Source organism: Exophiala mesophila (assembly GCF_000836275.1).
Source record: "Exophiala mesophila strain CBS 40295 unplaced genomic scaffold supercont1.1, whole genome shotgun sequence".
In the NCBI taxonomy this organism is placed as follows: domain Eukaryota; kingdom Fungi; phylum Ascomycota; class Eurotiomycetes; order Chaetothyriales; family Herpotrichiellaceae; genus Exophiala; species Exophiala mesophila.
In genome coordinates, this window is record NW_015622504.1 from 4103725 (window position 1) to 4121482 (window position 17758).

At 50.5% G+C, this 17758-nt stretch overlaps 5 protein-coding genes across 5 annotated transcripts; 4 read left to right on the forward strand and 1 right to left on the reverse strand.

The window, feature by feature from the left end:
* The first annotated feature begins 978 nt into the window (after positions 1–978).
* On the forward strand, positions 979–3062 carry PV10_01312 (TIGR01456 family HAD hydrolase). Its single transcript, XM_016365505.1, has 3 exons — positions 979–1681; positions 1743–1962; positions 2021–3062. Exons 1-3 carry the CDS (start codon positions 1269–1271, stop codon positions 2765–2767), a joined length of 1380 nt encoding a protein of 459 aa, XP_016229154.1. The 5' UTR covers positions 979–1268; the 3' UTR covers positions 2768–3062.
* A 2923-nt stretch (positions 3063–5985) lies between these two features.
* On the forward strand, positions 5986–9432 carry PV10_01313 (uncharacterized protein). The gene is made up of 3 exons (XM_016365506.1): positions 5986–6731; positions 6816–6974; positions 7025–9432. Exons 1-3 carry the CDS (start codon positions 6557–6559, stop codon positions 9253–9255), a joined length of 2565 nt encoding a protein of 854 aa, XP_016229155.1. The 5' UTR covers positions 5986–6556; the 3' UTR covers positions 9256–9432.
* Positions 9433–9545: 113 nt separating this feature from the next.
* On the forward strand, positions 9546–11064 carry PV10_01314 (uncharacterized protein). Its single transcript, XM_016365507.1, has 2 exons — positions 9546–10055; positions 10113–11064. The coding sequence occupies exons 1-2, from the start codon at positions 9668–9670 to the stop codon at positions 10499–10501; spliced, it is 777 nt and encodes a 258-aa protein (XP_016229156.1). The 5' UTR covers positions 9546–9667; the 3' UTR covers positions 10502–11064.
* A 727-nt stretch (positions 11065–11791) lies between these two features.
* On the forward strand, positions 11792–15841 carry PV10_01315 (uncharacterized protein). Its single transcript, XM_016365508.1, has 4 exons — positions 11792–13964; positions 14079–14209; positions 14266–14273; positions 14364–15841. Exons 1-4 carry the CDS (start codon positions 12280–12282, stop codon positions 15330–15332), a joined length of 2793 nt encoding a protein of 930 aa, XP_016229157.1. The 5' UTR covers positions 11792–12279; the 3' UTR covers positions 15333–15841.
* Positions 15729–17526, reverse strand: PV10_01316 (uncharacterized protein). Its single transcript, XM_016365509.1, has one exon. The coding sequence runs from the start codon at positions 17294–17296 to the stop codon at positions 16118–16120; it is 1179 nt and encodes a 392-aa protein (XP_016229158.1). The 5' UTR covers positions 17297–17526; the 3' UTR covers positions 15729–16117.
* Positions 17527–17758: the final 232 nt, after the last annotated feature.

Here is a 17758-nt window from a genome sequence, read left to right on the forward strand (position 1 = left end):
CGTCCTGACAATCAGCAATGAAGCTGTGATGAGCAGGGTGCCATGTAAGCGCAAAAATCTTGGCACGTGTTTGGGCAGATGCAAGTTTGCGTCATTCGGACTGGCACGACTGGGTACCGACATGATCCCACTTGTGCCTGCAAGAGCAATCTACGCCATCCCTTGAGGCCAGCATGTCCCCGCCAATGACATACACTACGGGTGATAAGTAGGGGGGGCATTGGAGAGGCAAGAGGCAGTTCCCAGTCGTGCCAGTCTGCAAAGAAGCCCAAAGGATGATGATGAAGGATCCGCCGAAGTACCAGGAGGTGCAGCTACATGACTTATAACCTCATAGCACGAATACGAAGTAAGCAACAAGACTTGTAGGTCATAGGATAAGCGAAGGAATTCAAGACCCGACAGGCTGAGTCTTGGGGTGTGGACTGTCTTGTCTATGCGTCTTGTGCGCTGCCACCTGCGTACGAATACACGAATACACGTCGGGAAAGGCTCGCATGAAGCAATCCTCTGGTGTGGCTTTTAGTTGGATGGCAGTGATGGGCAGATTCCGAAGACAACATTGGCGCCACGGCCGTCATTGGGGCAAAGAACAATTCTTTGGCACATTCGAACGAGTAGGACGAGTACCAGCGCCCCGACTCGGGAGACTTGAAACGGCGTGTGCTTTGACTTGCCCACCCTGTTGGGACGAATCAGAAGTTGCTGGTGTCATGAGGCTCCACTGCTCACTCGACTCGTCAGTGACCCGTCCACCAAATTTTCACCGCAAGGTTCACAATTAAGCAGCGTGGGTCAGAGTTGCCGGTGGCAGTTTATTCGTTCAACATCCTCGTCTCCATCATGTCGACGTCATCTCTGCAACGTTTTGAAGTTTTTATGGGTATCATTTCCGCAACGGCGACCACCGCCGACCCATGCTAGAGATATCTCTGACCGTGGCATCCATTGTGATGTTTTCGCGTTATCCACTGCACCGGCTCCAGTCGACCGTGATATTCCACTTATCTACCCACGTGTAACCGCTGTTGTGAATTGTTGCTTTTTTAAATCTGTCTCGTTAGCTATTTCAATTCCTGTGTTGTGTAGTCCCTGTCCCCCGCAAAAAGTACCAAGTATTTCACCATATCTCGACATCCCACCTCTAGTCCTTAGTATTCATCGATATCTCGACACGTGTGGCCAAGTTATCACGACCTAAGTCAGTGTGTTTGATAAGTCCTTGAGGCTTAGCACCATCTCCATCCAACAACACTTCCAATATTTGCATGATGCCGGGCGATATCCCCTCGGATATGGAGGATAACAACTTGCTCCGCGCAGGAACCAGAACCTCAAAGAAGAGCACACGTCGACTATCCAGTCAGAGTGCCACTCGAGCGGATCTCTTCGGGGGACCAACCGTTGTTGCACCTCCCCAGCACCTGGAGAACCGCAGCAATGCCCACGAAACAGCTCATGCCATGGAGTTGGCCAAACACCATTTGGCTGATGACCCTTCAGATGCTACTCCAGATGATTCAGGCCCTGTCACCCCTGATGCTTCTGGACTCAGCACCACCGACAAATATGCTTTTGCCTTTGATATCGATGGCGTTTTGATCAGAGGAGGAGAAGTTATCCCTGAAGCCGTGGAAGCAATGAAAGTCCTAAACGGGCAGAATGAATACGGCATTAAAGTGTATGATACGTCCACTTTCCTTTGATGACCTAATCCAGACCCATACTAACGTACCCCATAGACCTTATATCTTTGTCACCAATGGAGGCGGCAAGACAGAAGAAGAACGATGCATTCAACTGTCCAATCAGTTGCAGATGGAAGTATCTCCAGGTCAATTCATCTGTGGTCACACTCCTATGAGAGAACTGGCACAGAAGTACCACACCGTTCTTGTTGTTGGTGGTGAGGGTGAAAAGTGTCGAGAAGTTGCTCTCGGTTATGGTTTCAAGGACGTGATCGTACGTTACCACCCGCCTACTCTTCAACTCAACGTCCAGACACTAACATGCGCAATAGACACCTGGAGACATCATCAAAGACAACAAGGACACCACCCCCTTTCGAAAACTTACCGAGGAAGAGTTGAAGAATTCTAAAAAACGCAACTACGGCTTGGTAGACATTGAGGCCGTCTTCGTGTTTGCTGATAGCCGAGACTGGGCTGGCGACTCACAGATCATTCTCGACCTGTGCATGAGCAAGAACGGACGGCTAGGCACACGATCCGAAACCTTCGACGAAGGCCCCCCCGTTTTCTTCTCCCACAACGACGTCGTATGGGCAACATCCCACAGCTACTCACGAATTGGCATGGGGGCTCTACGAGCATCTCTCGAGGCCATGTTCAAAGCCATCACCGGCAAAGACATGAAGACCATTGCCTTTGGCAAGCCTCAACTCGGCACATTCAACTTCGCCACCCGCCTTCTGCAGCAATGGCGTAAAGACACACACGGCATCGACAAACCTTTGGATACCGTCTACTTTGTCGGGGACACACCGGAGTCCGACATTCGAGGCACCAATGAGTTTGACGAGTCTGGAGGGGCCGATACCAACTGGTATTCAATCCTTGTTCGGACAGGCGTGTTCCGAGAAGGCACACAGCCAGCTTATACGCCAAAGATGACGGTCGACACTGTGTTGGAGGCTGTCAAGCATGGAATGCAACGTGAATTCGACAAGGCTTTGAAGAATCTCACTGTTGGAGACGTGGTCCCGCAAATTACCTCGGCCATTGTCGAGGACGATACGGAACGCTAAAGGTGGCCCGTATTTATTTATACGAAGGTACTTATTTTGTTTTGATGAATCATGACCAGCATTGTTGGAAAACTGGCGTTGTCCAGAGAATGGATTTTCACGCTTTGATTGCCATCATTTTTGGGCATATCACATGTTGAAATCTTGTGACAAAGAATATATAGATTAGACTGACAAGGGATGAAGTTTTCCCCTTGGAGGAACTACCACTTGGAGCGTGATGGCGTTGAACCAGTACTTATTGCCGAAACGAAGGATCTGCTCAAGCCAGGGTACGATTAGAGTGATAGATGGGTTTATTCAATAGCCGATTCTCACATTCTTGCCAATTCTACTTTCCACCATATTTGCCATGTGTTGACGGTGTTGCTTTCAAAGACAGACATAGAGGTACCGTGGCGCCTCAAATCCTTTTTCCTACTGGGATTCTGCCGAACCGAAATGACGAGACCCCAGACCTATCATTACAGGACCGCTTACTGAACACTTGTCTTACTCAAATCCTATGTTACCGCACAGGCAAAAGTTCCCCGCATGTTCAACATCTCAAAGAGGCTACCGCTTCAAGTGACGAGGAAATCAATCTGACCTGTCAGGTACATACAGATGGGCTTATGCAAGCCAACGGCCGGGTCTAGAACGGACGAAACACCACATATCCAGATGTTTGGATATAGGGATTTTCCCACACCACTCTCGAACTACTCCAGCGGGGCAGAGGACTTCAGTGAGCAAGGTCGGCACAGCCCCTGCATCGATCAGGATGCTTTGATTGTCACCAATTTTCGGGCCTAAGGACATGACACGACAATCCACGGAGAGGCGTCCAGTCAAACACCTTCAGCGGAAGAAGAGATTCAATCCACTGGCGTGTGGTTCTTGCAAGTGCAATCAGATCCAGCGTAATCGATGCACCAATAGCAGAGCTTACCGATCGGAATACTACTAGTACCTTTTTGATTCGAAGGTCAACCCTCACTTTCAGAGTGGCATTCGATCCATTCATCTTTGTATGGCCCATGTTGTTGACAGGAGTTTGCTGGGGGACGAAGAGGATCGACCTGAGAAGGCTGTCTGAAGGTTTCCGCAAATCATTGGGACTTGTCCAATAGCTTTCAGAAGCTGATGAAGGAAGGTTGAATTCCCCTCTGACATTGTGAGAGGGCTTCCGAAACTAGAGTCTGCCAGTATTGGCGGGAATGGCCAATGGCACTCTCGAGTTTCAGTTTATCAAGTTGGAGGAGGTCATCATCACCTGAGAGAGACATAAAACATATTTGGTACCTTCTGTTCAACGAGAAAGAACGGGAAAGACTATACCAAAGCCCAGTCCAGAGGTGGCATATCATTTCACGCCATTTTGCGGAGGGGGATCGAGGTGTATGAATGTAGGGCACCTAAGGCACAAGAGCTAGTTTTAGGTCAACGGCCCATCAGTAAAATCATTTAGGAACAACGGCTAGATTGGAGAGATGAAGTAATTGAATTGAAGTATAGTCTGCTCAAGGCTGAAGGTTGTATGAGATCAATCATGATTGTGAAGGGCAGGTCCCCCCCCCGCACAGATCGCGGATCACATGTGGCGCGGTGACTCCTCCGTAAGCTAATGCTTGGCTGTGTGGCTGCACATTATCACCAAACTTAAACCCAACAGCTGCCTCTATCTCCGAGATCCAAGGGACGTGATGCCTCGAGGTCCCTATAACTAGGCTACTATCTAGTGCCAAAGGGTAAAGGTGAGCTTTGATGTTAAGGTGATCAATGATCCGAAGTAACCGGAGTCCGTATGCATTTATGCCGGAAGAAGAGCAGCGACAGCGCTTTGCTAATGCAGGGCACCCTAAACCTGGGGCGTGGTTGATACTACTCCGGATCTGGCACTTCTGGGTAACTCAAAAGCCACTCCCTGGTATCAATCAGCCTGATCCAGTTGCTGGCTAATAATAATTAATCTATGATCAACAACGCCATTCAGCCAAATTGGTCAAGGACCTTCGTCTGGGTGCTTGCCTGATGACCGAGTGCTGACACGAGAAGTGCGACGGCGGTTGCCAAGATTCGGCCCTTAGGTTTGGCAACTGCGGCGTTGCGGCGATGCAATGTCATTTTAGCTTCTCCAGGCTTGGTTTCTCTCTTCTTCGCCCCAACAGCAGTGTCCACACAGAACTCGTATGCTTCTGGTTTCCCTTAACAAAAGCGATCATCAACGATCATCAAGTAGAGCCTTGGACTGCCGAGTGCTCCGGCCCCAGAATTAGATTCTTTTCTGTGCTTTCACAATAGTCGTGAGCTCCACGTCTCCGCACCACATGGCGCTTTGGGACCTTTTGTACGTAAAATTAGAATAGAGCGAGCCTGGTCTGGTCTGTGCAAGTTGATACTACCTACTGTACAATGAGTCGAGCCTGTGCAGAAACAGTCATCAGGTGAAAAGAAAACGAATTTTCGGGTCGCTGCCATATTCCTAGTAAAAGTAGGTCGCGCCATGGGCTCCTTCACAGGCGAAGGAACGCACCTTTGCAAGCCACTGTCACTAAATATTGATGTTTAACTGTATCGCGAAACGAAGGGCAATTTCTCAGCTTCTTCTGGCTCTTTGTTGTTCAGAATGGAACTCCAACTAAATCATCGCCACCCAAAGATGGCAAGAGTCATTAGGCATCAATTTCGAGCCTGAGTACCAAGAGACGAAGCGTAGGCGAACCTTTGGTCCACATTCATGACCCAAATACTTTTGGCCCAGTACACATGGAAATGAGATGAATTGAAGTTTTTCAAAAGATTGCAACTGGACCAGGCTCGCACCTGTACAGATACGTAATCTGAGTAAAAGCAGGTACTGACGACTTCTAAGTAGAGCCAGGGATCTGAAACGCACCCCAAGTAGAGTTCTCAGGTACCCACGTGTTTAGGAGTCCGTGCGACGGCGGTACCTTATAGCTGGACGGCTAAGCTGTATTTAGGCCCGAGTGCCCGACAGCCCAGCGCCCCCTTGGGCATATGGCGTCCACTAGCCTACGCCGGTGCCAGTCCTTGCTTTGGGGCGAGATACGAGCTCTCGGCGACGTTGGAGCCAAGTCCAAGCTGGCAATGTTGGTTGATGGTGGTGGGCACCCAAAAGACTCGAAACTGTTGGCTACACGCTCCTCCCGCTCCCGTCACTATTCAAGACCATCCAACCCACCCAAAACCACAAACCTGCCTGCAGCTTGTTGGCAGATCCTTGCGCCTTTGCAAGTTGACACAGCGTCAAGCCCTGCCATCCAACCCTTCGTGCTCTTCTTTCATTGTTTGACAATGGGCTTCCCTTGACCACAGATCGCGTTTTCTTTTCCAGCTCAACGCTCAAGCTTACCTCCCTGCGTCTATTGTTTCCAGTGAGCATTGTCTGAGGCGCATTGGTGGTCAGCATACACCATAAGGGCCCTGTTGCTGCGCCCGCCTGATCATCCTCCCTCTATCCTGCTCACCCACCCATCCCTTCGCTGAATCCACCTCCCGCCAGCGCTTCATCCTCCATCTACGAGAGACACCGTCTTTGGCACTTGAGAATCCATCATCTACATCTCTTACCTACTCACAACCTCATCACCAGTCCCCATCCTATTTAGTCAACTTGCGCAACACGAAGACGTGCGTCAGGTTGGCGATCCGGGTGTGACCCATCTTACGTCCTTCTAGAAGCCCTGCCATCCCCAGAACACCGGCTACTGACGCCCAAACCCACCGTTGGATATCTGTCTCGACTTTCCTTCATCCTGACGGCGTCACGGCGCCTGTAGCCTCATAATGGCGACCGGAGGCGCAGGCACCGCCAGCTCGCCGCGAACCATCATTCAACCTCCTCAGCGTAACACACCTGCTCCTTCCCCCTTAGCTGCTGTTTCTCCTCCGTCCAAAAGAGAAGAGTTGGCATCTTGGTGGAAAAAGTTCAGAAAGAATACCGAAAAGCCAGAAGAAAAAGGTGAGTACCTCATCTCTCAGCCCTCAGCAACATTGACGGGTATTCTCCCTCCCTCAGTGGCAATCCATCCTGACCATGTCACAGTTGAAATTCAACCTAGTGGTATATTTGGCGTACCCCTGGCCGAGAGCATCAGGTATGCCAACGTCGCCATCTCCTTGCAGAACGATGAAGGCCAGAGTTTCATTTACGGATACGTGCCCATTGTTGTTGCAAAATGCGGCGTCTTCTTGAAAGAGAAAGGTGAGTTCGTCCAGCGCGCCTTCCTGAAACTCGAACTAATCGTGTATCAGCAACCGACGTGGAAGGTATCTTTCGACTGAGTGGCTCTGCAAAACGGATCAAGGATTTGCAGACCATTTTCAATTCCCCCGACCGTTTCGGAAAAGGTCTAGATTGGACAGGCTACACTGTTCATGATGCGGCCAATATCCTTCGCAGATACCTCAATCAGCTACCCGAACCCATCGTACCTCTCGATTTCTACGATCGATTTCGTGATCCCCTACGTCGCGCACAGCGGCCAGCGCAGACTGATGGCGAGGCGCAGCCCATTGACCTTAGTGTCGATGAGCACGCGACAGCAGTGTCGGCATACAAAAAGCTCATCACAGAACTCCCACCTTTGAACCGCCAACTTCTTCTCTATATTCTCGATCTACTCGCCGTCTTCGCGTCCAAGTCCGATCTGAATAGGATGACAGCAGCAAATCTAGCGGCAATCTTTCAGCCAGGTATCTTATCACACCCCATACACGATATGGCACCCAAGGAATACAGACTTAGCCAAGATGTTTTGATATTCTTGATTGAGAATCAGGACAACTTTCTGATCGGCATGTCCGGCACTGCTGTTGATGAAAAGACTCAGAAGGACGTCGAGAGTGGCCCGCCTTCACTAAAGTCACCAATACCTGTGGTGCGATCGACTTCCAACGCAAGTGCTGGCGCCGACAGTTTGCGAAAGTTTGGGGTCAGACGCAATGTCTCTGTCTCCTCTCGTGGCTCTCGAGGTGGTGGCAGTCCTGGAGTTTCCATTCCTGGAACGCCATCAGGCCTCGCCACTTTTCCCGATGGCACTACAGGCGCAAAGATCTCTCGGAGTAACACGGTCCCTTCCAAAAGATCTCCAGCAATCACTTCAGCTCGCTTCCAGCGCTTGAACGAACCGTCAGGTTCGCCATCCCCGGCCGCATCTTCTCCTGGGGCCAGGTCTACGACTCCCTTCGCAGCTGGCGACGGCGCAGATTCGAAATCCTCTAGGTCCAACTCTATCGTTCCAGAAGAAGCAGCGAATATTCAACCTTTGGCTCAGGCGACAGAATCTTTGCCAGCTGCTACACCTGATCAAGTGCAACCACCACCATCACAAGCTTCAGGGCATCGGCATCAAGTTCAAAGTGATACGGAACCCACGTCTGTGGGGAAGAGTACATCCTCATCCACTCCATTCCCTCAAATCGTGCAGTCGTCACAACCTCCGACAACAACAACACCCGGCACCACTCGCGAAAGAAAGATATCGAATTTGTTTCCAAAGTCACCAATCTTTGGACCCTCAGATGCCCAGAAAGCCCAGCCACGGAAGCTCCAAAAGAAGCAAAAGCTTCCTGGCGCTGTCAATGATAGCGCGCAGAGCTCGGTGAACTCTCTCAATGTCGACGAACCGAGCAACTTTTATACCCCAATGATATCTCCTGACATCAGTAGCACTACCAGACTCGATCCCATTGCCAGTCAGCAAGGGCCGCAGTTGACGAATACTGCAGCCACGCCAGTCACCGAGACGCCAACGATCAAGTCTCTTGGGAACCTGACATCAGCTAGCGAGGGTCAGAATCAACCAGGCGGATTAAAGCCTCCAAAGTCTCCGCCTACATCGACCAAGTCCAGATCATCGTTCACCGATCATTCTGAAGTAGAACCACAGGACGAGAGCAAATCTGATGAGAAGGACAAACGGCGTCATCGCTGGAGGTTTTCGTCATCTGCTAAGAAAGGGGATAATTCGCCTCTTGTCCCGCCTCCACCGATTGGTCAAAACCCAGCAGCTCGTGGGAGCAACACTTCATTTGGAAGTGCTCACCGACCAAGAAAAAGTTTCACGGGAGACTCTCAACAGACGCAGTCTGCATCGCTTTACGGAGAATCGGCAACAGGCCAGCCGTTTCTGGCAGGGCAGTCTAGCAATGAATCGGGCGACGCACAGAGAGACCCAAATGCAGATACGGAGAAGAAAGGTTTATTTGGGAAATGGAAAGCCAAGATGTCGCAGACAAAAGAGGAAAGGCAAGCAGAAAAGGATCGAGCGAAGAGTCCGCCGCGGCTTGAGCAAGGGGCTTCGCGCAGCAGTCTGTCTGCTTTTGCGCAAGAGCATCTGGCTCCCCGGGGCAGGTCGTTTGATGGGACTAGGGAAGAGCAATCAACACGTCTACCTGAGCGAGCTGCCGGGCCAGAAGCGCAGGAAGAGGAGAAGAAGTCGTCATTGGAAATGCGACGTGGAGGAGAAGGACAACCATCGTGACAAGGCTTTGCCGAAAACGAGCGAGCCGATCGTTGGATGGGAATAAATGAGTGTCGTCGGCGAGCGATCACTTGTCTAGGATAAGGAAGACACTACCCTTGGTATTGGGAGTTTAATGACCTCGCAGCTGTAGTGTTGGCAGAGAGTCTCGTAATAATTTGATCGAAGTATGAATAATGACCGAACGAAAATGTGTCCCAAAGCGGTTAGCGCGTGAACTCCCCAAATTTTCCACCAGCTGCACAGGCATTTTCCCAGGCCAGCGACTTTTGATTTAGTGCGGAGAAGGACTTTTTTCAACCACTACATCTTGCTCTGAACCTACGATCTGGCCTCGAACGACTTCCTACGGATACGCGACGAAACCCAACTCTCGTTTAGTACCCTAAAATTCGCGAACCTCACACCCACAATGGCCAAAGACAAGGAGACTAAGGAAGAGCGCAAGGCCCGCAAGGCCGAGAAGAAGGCCATCAAAGAAGAAGCTGGAGTAACAAAATCCAGTTCTGACAAGAAAGACAAGAAGGAGAAGCGGAAAGCGCTTGCGGAGAAAGCCTTGAATGAGATCGAGGGAAAAAAGTCAAAGAAATCAGTCAAGCAAGAGGATGAAGTGAGTGAGGATGAGGACGGCGATGTCGAGATCAAAGACGCAGGATCAGAGGCTTCGTCAGACGACGAGAAGACAGCGGTCAAATCAGAGAAAGTCCCTTCAGCCAGACCTGTAGGGGCTTTGGTCCCCTTTGCCAACCCACTGGCTGACGACAAAGTGGCCAAGAAGGTGTTTAAGAGTGTGAAGAAAGGTTTGTAGCGCGTTCAATACCCCGCGTCGCACGACATTAAGACTGACATTATCACAGCTGCGGCACAACGTACGCTCAAGCGAGGAGTCAAGGAAGTTGTCAAAGCCCTTCGGAAATCACCTAACGGTAGCCTCTCGGACCCTCTCCCTATCGGAGTTGTCATCCTCGCGGCAGATATCTCTCCCATGGATGTCATCAGCCACATCCCAGTGCTGGCGGAGGACCACGCCATTCCCTACATCTATGTCACTTCCCGAGCAGAACTTGGCACTGCAGGTCAGACCAAACGCCCAACGTCAGTGGTGATGGTCAGCCGTGACCAGGGCAAGAAGAAGGATTCCAAAACTGGAGACGCTGATGTCAAGGACGACGGAGAGAGCTGGGAAGAGGTCTACAAGAGCCTTGTCAAGGTGGTGCAAAGAGAAGGTAGTCATGTGCGGATATGAGCTTGCAGTCTTACGGTGTGCAGCGATGATGAGAGACTACGGTAACTCGAGGCGCGAATGCTGCTACCAACGGCAAGTCGAGTCGGGTCTTCGTGACGTGCTGGTGTCGATGACTTCTCGTGGACATTGAATTCGCACCTCTTGATTGCGGGATTGTGTATGCAAAAAATGAATCAAAGGATGGGAGACTACCGTTGATCAGAAGAGCGGCCCGGCCGACTGGCATATGGGGTGAGAGAGCTGCCTGAGGAATTCTAGCAGCGGGGATTGACCTTTACCTGGAGTATAGGAGTCTGGGGGAAAAGGTTCCGGTGGAATGTCTCTTTCAGATGTTATCTGTCGAGAAAAGACGAACCTGGGTACCTAGATACACGGTCTCCTGCTATGAGACTACAGATGTTTCTAAGCCTTATCAAGGCTGCTGCAAGACATGTGCCAGCTAGCCTAGGTGCATTTACAGTACTTAGTACTATAGATGCAAGTATCTTGGGTGTCTAGGCCTTTGCTCGAATGGACCCCGATCACACACAAATGAGAGATCTGCGTGCCTGTCCGATGTTCACATTGAGATCCATATTCAGTTATGCAGAAGGCAGAAACCAGACCATTAACGCCGAACTAAAGGGCCAATGGTTTTTCAGGCGTCTCTTTTATCTTGCCACGAGGGTGCAGCATTGGCGGCCACACGACGGGCCGAACAAGTGATAGGCGACCAGTCGAGGATCGAGGCCAATACAAGCAAGTTCGAAGCCTTGATTTCTATGGAACCAGCATAGCAAGAATGTGAGTCTAAGAAATCCTTCAGCTCCATAATTACACTCCACCTGCAACAATGCCATGAAATCTTTTGAGGGTGGCATCAAACGATATACATCCTACACCGACAGTAGTCAAAGCTGATGATCCATTGGGCAGAGCAACTAATCACATCAGCGTGCCTCTCATTCGAGTGCCTGTATCTCCTTGCAGGACCCTATCAAGACTTCAAGCGGCCAAGTGGAGGTGTTTCGCTGGGAGAGACATTTAAGGTGCATTTAAGGCACATTAGGCATGGCGACCAACCAAGACCGGCGGTATGCCAAGCACCATCCAGGGATCCTCGACACCCGTGGGCCCCCCAGTCGCCCCCATATTCGGCCCTCAGTTGGTCATTTCGACGGGTCGATCCAGACTGCGCCTCTATCAACCCCTCGTGATAGACAACCGGCGTTGAAACTCTATCGATTGCACCCAGCCATCTCCCTGCTCTTCTTCGGCGTCAGATGCTAATGCGTGGGATCAATGGTAGCACGGCAGGTAGGTACTTTACTCGAGGTACCCTTTGATCATGATGACACGATTGAAGTCATCTCGCAGGGTGGCACCACCACGTGCCTACTGTGCAATTGCTGCTGTGTGTCCTGCACACCCGACACAAGCGTGATTCAGCAGCCCTGCGAGCTTTTGATTTGGCCTAGCACCCGTTTTGCAGGGAACATTCTCTATCTTACTGTCACAAGGTGACCCTGTCTGGCTTTACTCCGAAGCGAGTAAGTCTCTAGGATCAGACTGGCTTGCTGCCTGTAGCGCGACACAAGTGACCAAAGACATCATCTCATTGCAGCCCCAAATCAACAGCCAGACCTTTCGCTGCCTAATTATATGGTCGTCACTTGTTCCCCTGCCATCTCGAGACCACTTGGGAGACCATCTTGCATGGTCTAGCACAGTCCGGCGCTCTGGGCAACAGGAATGCCGTCACAAGTCCGGCTCGACAGCCTCGTTCATGTTTCAATAAGATGACCAGCTTCGCTCAATTCTCCGATCATTCACCCACCGACCCCCTCGATGAACAAACGATCCCGCCAATGGCCGCAATGGCGGTTGATCAAGCGACTCTTGTCCAGTTGATTCAACAACTCGAAGCAGACCGGAAGGCGTACCTATCTACCTTCGAGAAGGTCAACGAAACTCTCAGCCGTGCCCTCCATGGACAACAGCCTGATCCGTATGAGGTCCGGCCCGGCATCGTCAACCGCTCGACGATGTCGTCTGAAGGCTCACTTCAAGTTACCGCTACAGACCAGTCGTTGCTATCACCAAAACGGCCTCACAGTACAACTCGCCGTCAATCAGAGATCACTACCCAGCCTAACAAGAACTCCATCTTCACTGGTGATGATTCTTCCGATAGTGACTCCAACGACGAGTCTTTCTTCGTACAACAAACTCTTCCTCCCTACCAGTTTGACGAGGAAGATTTAATCGTCCATCTCCGGACTCACAATTGGGACAAGTACTCCAGGTTCATGCTTCAGGATCTCCTGGATAACGTCTCAATCCTGTCCAATTTTGGCATATTCCACAAGGACCGACATCTCCACCTCACTGGCGCAAACCATCAACATGCCGACATCTACCACGTATCAACTGATGGTGCTCCTCTACGCCATAGTCGTGGTGACTCCGAGGAAGGCCCGCTTGCTACATGGGAGGCGTTGAAGTGCATCAACACAGACAACTCGAGGAAGTTGGCCGTGGGGCGTATCATTGTTCTTCGAGAACCTCCATCCAGCCTGCTAGCCGCCTTGCATTTGACGATGAAGGATCATTTCGATATGGACTCTATCTATCGACTGTTGATCGACGATGACACGCCTACTAGAGCCATCACCAAAGGCTTTTTGAAAAAGGATCACCGCCGTCAGCGTTCAATTGTTTTTGTCTTCAAATATCATACCGTGGTTGGAGAAGGAAGAGCCCCTTTACCATGGCAAAGTCATGACGACAATATCGAAGAGAGGAAAGGGGATAGCATCGCATTGTCCACTTGCTCTGCCGTTGTTGCGCTGTCTCTGGCAGGAAGACCCAGTCACACCTTGAGACGAAATTCTCGCAAGACAAAATCCATCGTGGGTCAAATCTACGATCCCTTTGCTCCATGGCATGTTTTATCAATCCAGGCTTTCCCAGACTGGAAATCTAGCGTCGAAACCCACAACACCAATCACCATTACGTCAATGGACCTGATGCGTTTCTAGTCACTCTCCTCGCGGAATACAGGGACGCCGTCAAGAGATTCAAAGAGGTTCATCGCCAAATAACGCATCTAGCAACCCCACCAAACAAATCCATCTTCGACAGCGCATTACGTGACGAACTACTATTCGAGAACGACCAATATACATATTCTCGACGATATTTCTGGGCTTCACAAACCCTGGGCGTTCTCAGCAACGAGATCAAAGATATGATCAACGCCTACAGAGAAACATTCAGCGAGGACTTTTGGACCGGCGAACACAAGACACTTTTTCCCGGTACCAAAGAGCAATCTTCAAAATATGGGAACTGGCGCAAGAAATTGTCCCATACCCGGAAACAGTTTGAAAAGGAGATTCAAAATCTCGAGGAGGTTCTGAAAATGTTTTCACATCAGCAAAAGGAGATACGAGGGTTGCGGGAGTGGTTGTTCAGTGGAACGTAAGTATTATTCTGAATTCTCGGTCCACATTTATGAGTATTCGGTTTTCTGGATAGAGAGCAAGAGTATTTCGTCTCTCTTTTGGTCGACGGTGCTAACACCTTTCCTTAAAGTTCTGTCTTCGAATCGAGAGATGCTGTTGGTCAAGCAAAGATCACCGTTGAACAAGGCTACAACATCCGACTGTTGACCATGGTCACATTGTTTTACCTGCCTCTTCAGACAGTGACCAGTATATTCGGAAGTATGTGTTCCTTTCGAGCAATTTTTGTCTTAGCAACATTTACTAACAATCAGCAGTGACAAACGTAAGCAATACTTTCTTCCGCAAGCAATATCTCAACTAGAACCGACATCCTTTCCCTTATTGAATCTATCACTAACTTTGACTTCACTAGATGCCGGAAGATGATGGCTATCTTCCATTCGCCCTCGCAACCTTAGGGATATGCATCCCTACATACTTAATTATCGTTGTTGTCAACAACCCAGAAAAGGTCCGCTACATCGTCACTACTGTGGAACTTGCTATCGCCAGTCTCTTTTCATGCGCCATTCCAAAGCAAAAAGTCGACAAGCTGAAGAAAAAGATCGAACATCAACGCGAAAAGCAACTAGACTCTCAACCGGGACACACACAACGACGACCGATGATTCGCAAGACGGCCACAGCTACCCACGCCAGCTTCGAAGCACGATTGTCAGCCGACATGGCACTCGACCCTATCCGCCATGCATCTCAAAGCATCGTCAATGGAACTCGTCGAATGTCTCAATCACTAAGCCATCACCTTCCAGCGGGTCGAGGCGGCGCTGGTCGAAAGTTCCTGGGTCACTTAGTCCACACGTCGGACAAAATGCCCAAGGTGACAGAATCCGACATCGTGCCTCCTCCCCATGAACCAGACATGTATTCAAACTCACTAGACACGCCATCGACTCCACCTTTGGCGGCTTTCGGACGATATAACCGAACCAGTACAATTCCAATCGACGAGTTGACATACAGTAATCCCCGACGCTCGCAAACTGGGTTGAGTTCATTGACTGTTCCAAACACCAGCCCGAGTATTTTATATCCGGAAGGAATCATCGCTCGTGACATGGAGCGATCAGCTACATTATCTCCCACATCACATCTATCACCTGGAACGACGCCACCTCCGTCGCTGGGGGGACGACGAACTCGATCGAATGATGTCAATGGCAGTGCTACTGCACAGCACGCCCCATCTCCAACGCACCTTCCCGTGGTCGATAGATCGCTTCTCCGACGCTGGACGGATTGGTATTCCCCGTTAGAGCGATCAGCGCGAGTGTCGAGGGTCAATACGCCTGAGACGCCGAGTCCGAAAGAGCAGGTTTGAAGGGGGGGGTGGAAATGACATGTGGGATCACCCGTTCGAATCGAGTTATGGATCTTGGTTTGTTGGTGAGTGGTGGGGTGTCGGATCGATAGCCACCAAAGAAGGGAGAAATGGAAAGAGTCTGACGAATGATCCGATGATTTGAAGTGAAGTGAAGTGAAGTGCGATTGCGATTGCGATTGCGACTGTAAGAGTACGATAATGGCGGTTTGTGGCTTGGAATGATACAGGTGATGTGATCATGGTATGGTGTGGTATGAGTTGACGAGACACGACATGACATGACTTGATGCGACACGATGCATGCGATATGATTTATGGTACGAATGTGACGACGAACAAGTGTGCACAACAGCACAACTTGGCGACAGAAGGGGAAAGGAGAGAGTGGTGGTGATGGACCAAATGGACATGGACATGACCGAGCCGAACAACTACATAAATCAAAAGCAAGCATATCTTTTCAAGTAATAGATGGCACACACTTGGGAGAAGTTTTCAGAAGTCCAGAATCCTTTTGATTCCTTTTGCAATTGAAGCCTTTTTATAGTCTTTCTCTATCTATACAGAGCAAGTGTTGATGGTGTTGTGGTGGTGGTGGTGGTGGTGGTGGTGGTGATCCTGGTGGTTTTCATTCCGTTCGTTACATCGAGTGTATAAATATGCGTCGTTCGTGGCCCAGTCGTATCCTATACACACATTCAAATCATGTGCTGAATTACATGATCCTGTCCTGTCCCGTCCCGATCCAACCGGGGTTCTCCCCAGTAGTCAAGACGACGACACTATCTCTTTGTCTGGTGGAGACTTATATTGGCAATGATGGGTTCGTCCTCGTCTCCGTCGCCTGTTCCGAATACATCTGATTCGTCATCGGTTGGGTCATCGTGATATTGAGGTTCTGGCCGCTCGTCTTCTGGACTCTCGTCGAAGTAATCGGGCGCATCTAGATCCTCCCTTGCGATGACCTCCGCAGCTGCCTCTGTGTCTGGGTCGTCGGCAAACTCTCTAGGGATGTGGCCTGTTCGTCGAGTGGAATCATGGATGAGATTTGCTTCTTCTGCTTCGAGTTCCTTGGCTCGGGCCATCGTCTTACGGTAGATGTACCAACCAGTGGTGACTCCTACGATGGCGCCAATTGCAATTCCCGAGTAGTTGACAACACGGTCTGTGACTGTCATTTTCTCTGCAGTGCGAGCGATGACAGCTAAGCGCGAGCCAATGAAGACAGGGATGAAGAGCTTGGGAGTGACTAGAGCTGTGGCAACGGCATAGGATACGGGGTGAATGGTGGGGAAAGTGGACAAGGCGGCGTTGCTGATAGAATATGGTAGCGGACAGAGTCGAATCATGCAAAGGAGCTTGAGACCGTCATGTTTGAGGATGAGGGTGAAGGCCGCAAAGCGCTTGTCGTTGGCGACGAGGCGGTCGACCCATTTGCGAAGGACGGTGCGGGAGACGAGGAAAGAACAGACTGAACCTGCTACGGTTGAAGTGGCGAGAATAGCCCAACCTTCCCAGACGCCGTAGACGAAACCGGCCATAGTACCACATGTTGAGTAGCCGATCATAGGAGGAAATGCGGCGACAAATGTCATAGACCACAAAATCAACCAGCCTCCTCTTGTATGTTTCCACCGTTCGGCGAGTGGTTCTAAAAAGCTGAAGATGCGTTCGTTGAAGATGAGGAAGAGGATCAGGAGAGCGTTTAATGCGACCAGCGCGGCGACGACTAGGATGCGTTGTATCCAGGAGAGCTTCCCCCAGATCTTCTTGACTCTCCGACTGGTCTTCTCGGCGTTTCGTATCATCTCATCCCTCCAGGCCATAGAACGGCTAGGCGCATGGTAGGGAGAGGATCGACCGGTGGAGATGGAGTTCCGGTGAGGATGCCATGAGTTGAGCAGAGCATTCCGCGGAGACTCGTCGTCCGAGTCTGGCAGTGTGATCTTGTTTGGACCCATGGTTCGTTGTCAAGGGCGGATTGACGTCAACAACAGGTTGGCTGGAGGGACAGGCCTGCGATGAGCCGGATGGGCCGGCGAAGGGAAAATCAGAGTTATAGGGTCGAAAGTAACAAAGTCATAGCTGTTAGAGCAGCGAAACAGAAATCAGTGTGAGCGTGAGAGAAGAATTGGTATCGGAAGTGCTGAAGATGAGAGTAGGTAAGAAATAAGGTAGTTTGGTGTTGTTGTGATTTGAGATGACAACAGGTGGGTGGTACGGCGGCTGAGGCACTTTTAGGCAGTGTGGCAGGCAGCCGGGAATCCCTTATGGTGGGACCGAGCGCTTCAGCCGCAATGGTACGACACAATAATAATAATGAGTGACTGGATACTCGCAAGGAATGCCTAGCAGGTACCTACGTGGATATTACTGGGCACATGCTCGTATCTCCGGGCGCCGTGGGCACCGATCATGGCGTC

Excerpts from the sequence above, each read along its gene's own strand:
- PV10_01312 (XM_016365505.1), top strand. The coding sequence starts at position 1,269 with ATGATGCCGGGCGATATCCCCTCGGATATGGAGGATAACAACTTGCTC. Across the intron at positions 1,682-1,742 it reads AATGAATACGGCATTAAAGT|ACCTTATATCTTTGTCACCA; the intron begins GTATGATACGTC and ends CGTACCCCATAG. Across the intron at positions 1,963-2,020 it reads ATGGTTTCAAGGACGTGATC|ACACCTGGAGACATCATCAA; the intron begins GTACGTTACCAC and ends CATGCGCAATAG.
- PV10_01313 (XM_016365506.1), top strand. The coding sequence starts at position 6,557 with ATGGCGACCGGAGGCGCAGGCACCGCCAGCTCGCCGCGAACCATCATT. Across the intron at positions 6,732-6,815 it reads CGAAAAGCCAGAAGAAAAAG|TTGAAATTCAACCTAGTGGT; the intron begins GTGAGTACCTCA and ends ACCATGTCACAG. Across the intron at positions 6,975-7,024 it reads CGTCTTCTTGAAAGAGAAAG|CAACCGACGTGGAAGGTATC; the intron begins GTGAGTTCGTCC and ends ATCGTGTATCAG.
- PV10_01314 (XM_016365507.1), top strand. The coding sequence starts at position 9,668 with ATGGCCAAAGACAAGGAGACTAAGGAAGAGCGCAAGGCCCGCAAGGCC. Across the intron at positions 10,056-10,112 it reads GTTTAAGAGTGTGAAGAAAG|CTGCGGCACAACGTACGCTC; the intron begins GTTTGTAGCGCG and ends ACATTATCACAG.
- PV10_01315 (XM_016365508.1), top strand. The coding sequence starts at position 12,280 with ATGACCAGCTTCGCTCAATTCTCCGATCATTCACCCACCGACCCCCTC. Across the intron at positions 13,965-14,078 it reads GAGTGGTTGTTCAGTGGAAC|TTCTGTCTTCGAATCGAGAG; the intron begins GTAAGTATTATT and ends CTTTCCTTAAAG.
- PV10_01316 (XM_016365509.1), bottom strand. The coding sequence starts at position 17,296 with ATGGGTCCAAACAAGATCACACTGCCAGACTCGGACGACGAGTCTCCG.